Below are 2,497 nucleotides of genomic sequence, written 5' to 3'. Positions count from 1 at the left end.
TTTGTCCATACGAAACGAGTCATAAATCCTATCTGGATGCCCATTCAACAACTCTTGAACATATTCATGCCCAGATAAAACAGAGTTATGACATGGAGTTCTATCTACATATGATTGCCAATATTCATAAATATGCATACAAATTATCATATGATGCACCATTTCTTCAAGATCTGAATCACTATCAGAGTGATTGTCTTCATTCCTTGTAGACATGTCTAGTATCTTCAAATATGCATATAAATTAAATTCACAAAAATATGAAAATATGCATACAAATTAAATTCACAAAAATATGTGAATATGCATACAAATTAAAGTCACAAACATCAAACATAATAACAAGAACAATTCATAAATATCCTCTCAACAACAAACATAAGTAGTAATCCTAAAGACTAGCCAACCAAGCTCTCCTCCTTGCTGCTGGCATTGTAACAAAGATTTTCCTCCATTCAATAAGCACTATCTTTTCTAGCATCTTGTTGAATGTATCGTTATCAACGTCTCCCATTGTCTCAACAATGCCTATGCATTCTTCAATCAAATACATCTCCTTAGAGGTGCTAGATGCCTCAAGACTCTTTTCCTTTTCTCGCTGTAATTTTTGACTCATAACTTCACTGCAAACATCCAAATAAGATTCCATTTTATCCCATTTCTTTGGACGACGCTCAGGTGGAGCAGTAGTTGCACACTTTCTTTTTCCTTTACCACTCACAAGCTGAGGGTTGTCACCATCATCATCCAAGTCAACATCGATGTGAACTCCGGTGTTAAGGAAGTTGTTTTCTAACTCACGTTCATCATCGGAGTTAGGAGGAAGTTGACTAGAGGCATAATGCAATTGCCCGGTTGCAGTAGTAGTGTTGAATATCTCCCCTAAAATTTGATAGTGCTCTAAGCCTTGCGTGCGAAATTGCTTCGCTTTTGGCTTACTCTACAAACCATGAAAATTATATTATATCAAATGTCACAACCAATTCTTATGTATCAGAGTCAGTTAAAAATAATAATACAAAGACTTCTATATGATATTATTATAATACCTTCAAGTAACTTACCCAAACATCCTCTGAGGCAGTCACTGTGTTTGCAACAGGATCCTACCCAAATCCCGTATGCTCAATCAAATCTGAGAAGTCACGATGTACTATTCGCAGCCTATTAAACTTAGATTTAAGTTGTGGAATAGTACATTTTTGTCCACATTGTGCATACAACTCATCACTTATTTCTGCCCAAACTTTCATTTTAAAAGTTGATGTCTGCAAGTCACCCTTCTTCACATGTTCATGCAATATATGTATGAATATTGTCTCATGTCTTGGAGGCCATGACATTTTTTCTTAACCGTCAACATTCTTGGACGCCATATCCTTTTAAAGAAAGAAAACTATGACAACCTTCAATCATGTAATGCACAACTAGAAACTACCGAATAGCCTTCCTAAACTAGTCCAGATTTATTCTCAAATGCACTAAGCATTGTTTCGTCTAAAACCAGAAAACATATAAAGCTAACAATCAATCTATCAATTACATCTAACATCAGCTCCTATTTCAAGAGTTTCATCCTACTATGACAAAGCCAAATGTTTGACAGAAACCAGAGTTATAAAAAGAAATTAAAACCAGAAAATAGATCCAACTCCTTTGACTTAACCAAAGGCAGAAAACAGGGAAAACATTCAATCTTAGTCAAGATCGTACAAAACAGGGAAAAAAAATTCAATCCTAGTTAAGATCAATTACAAAAAACAGGGAAAAAATTCAATCATTGACATAACAAAATTTAAATTAAAGTTAGCATAAAGAAAACCCCAAATCTAAACACAAATAACATCATAGTCTTCATACCCAAATCTAAACATAAATAGCAGAAAAAGAGTAATTTCGTACCAAAATCTTCCAGAAGACTGAGCAGCAAGATCTTCCAAGTGAGTGTGAAACGAAATCTGAGAAGAAAAATTTCAGTTCAGATACACCATACAAAAATACCCAAATCTAAAATGAAATATTTTATATAAATTTTTCTTACCAAGATCTTCCAAGAGAGTGTGTAGGAAGATTGCAAGAGTGGGAAGCAAGGAATTTCTCTGTTTCTCGTAGATGAAGGGCGTGTTTCTGTTTTAGATTTGGACGAAGGGATGAAGACGAAGATCAGGGGATGACGATGAAGACGAAGATCACGGGATGACGACGAAGACGAAGATGAGGGGACGAAGACGAAGATGAAGATGAAGCGGTGAAGAGACGAAGATGAAGGGACGAAGCGTGCTCTGTTTCCCTTGTTTTCTCCGTTTTCCCAAATAGAATTCTGCGTTCTCTAATTTAGAGTTGAGAACGGAGAGAACGTCATTTTGTCGTTTTCAATTTTTACGCTTTAGGCGTGAATTCATTCTCTCAAAACCTTTTCCGTGTTTTTGTCAATAGCCCACCGAACACATTTTTTATCCGTATTTGGGCTCAAAAAACAAAAACGGGCCTCTAAATA

The 2,497-nt window shown here is 35.6% G+C and overlaps 1 protein-coding gene across 1 annotated transcript; it reads right to left on the bottom strand.

Moving 5' to 3' along the window:
- Positions 1-249: 249 nt before the first annotated feature.
- LOC103322434 (uncharacterized) lies at positions 250-2,129 on the bottom strand (the record flags this gene model as incomplete). Its single annotated transcript, XM_089052307.1, has 3 exons — positions 250-940; positions 1,903-1,958; positions 2,042-2,129. Coding segments are annotated over 3 exons (693 nt in total), but the record flags the coding sequence as incomplete, so codon positions are not given.
- Between the last annotated feature and the right edge of the window lie 368 nt (positions 2,130-2,497).

The sequence above is a fragment of the Prunus mume genome, linkage group LG5 (assembly GCF_029339155.1).
Source record: "Prunus mume cultivar Tortuosa linkage group LG5, ASM2933915v1, whole genome shotgun sequence".
Lineage (NCBI taxonomy): Eukaryota > Viridiplantae > Streptophyta > Magnoliopsida > Rosales > Rosaceae > Prunus > Prunus mume.
Note: the sequence above shows the minus strand (reverse complement) of the source record. Positions and strands in the feature narration are given on the sequence as shown.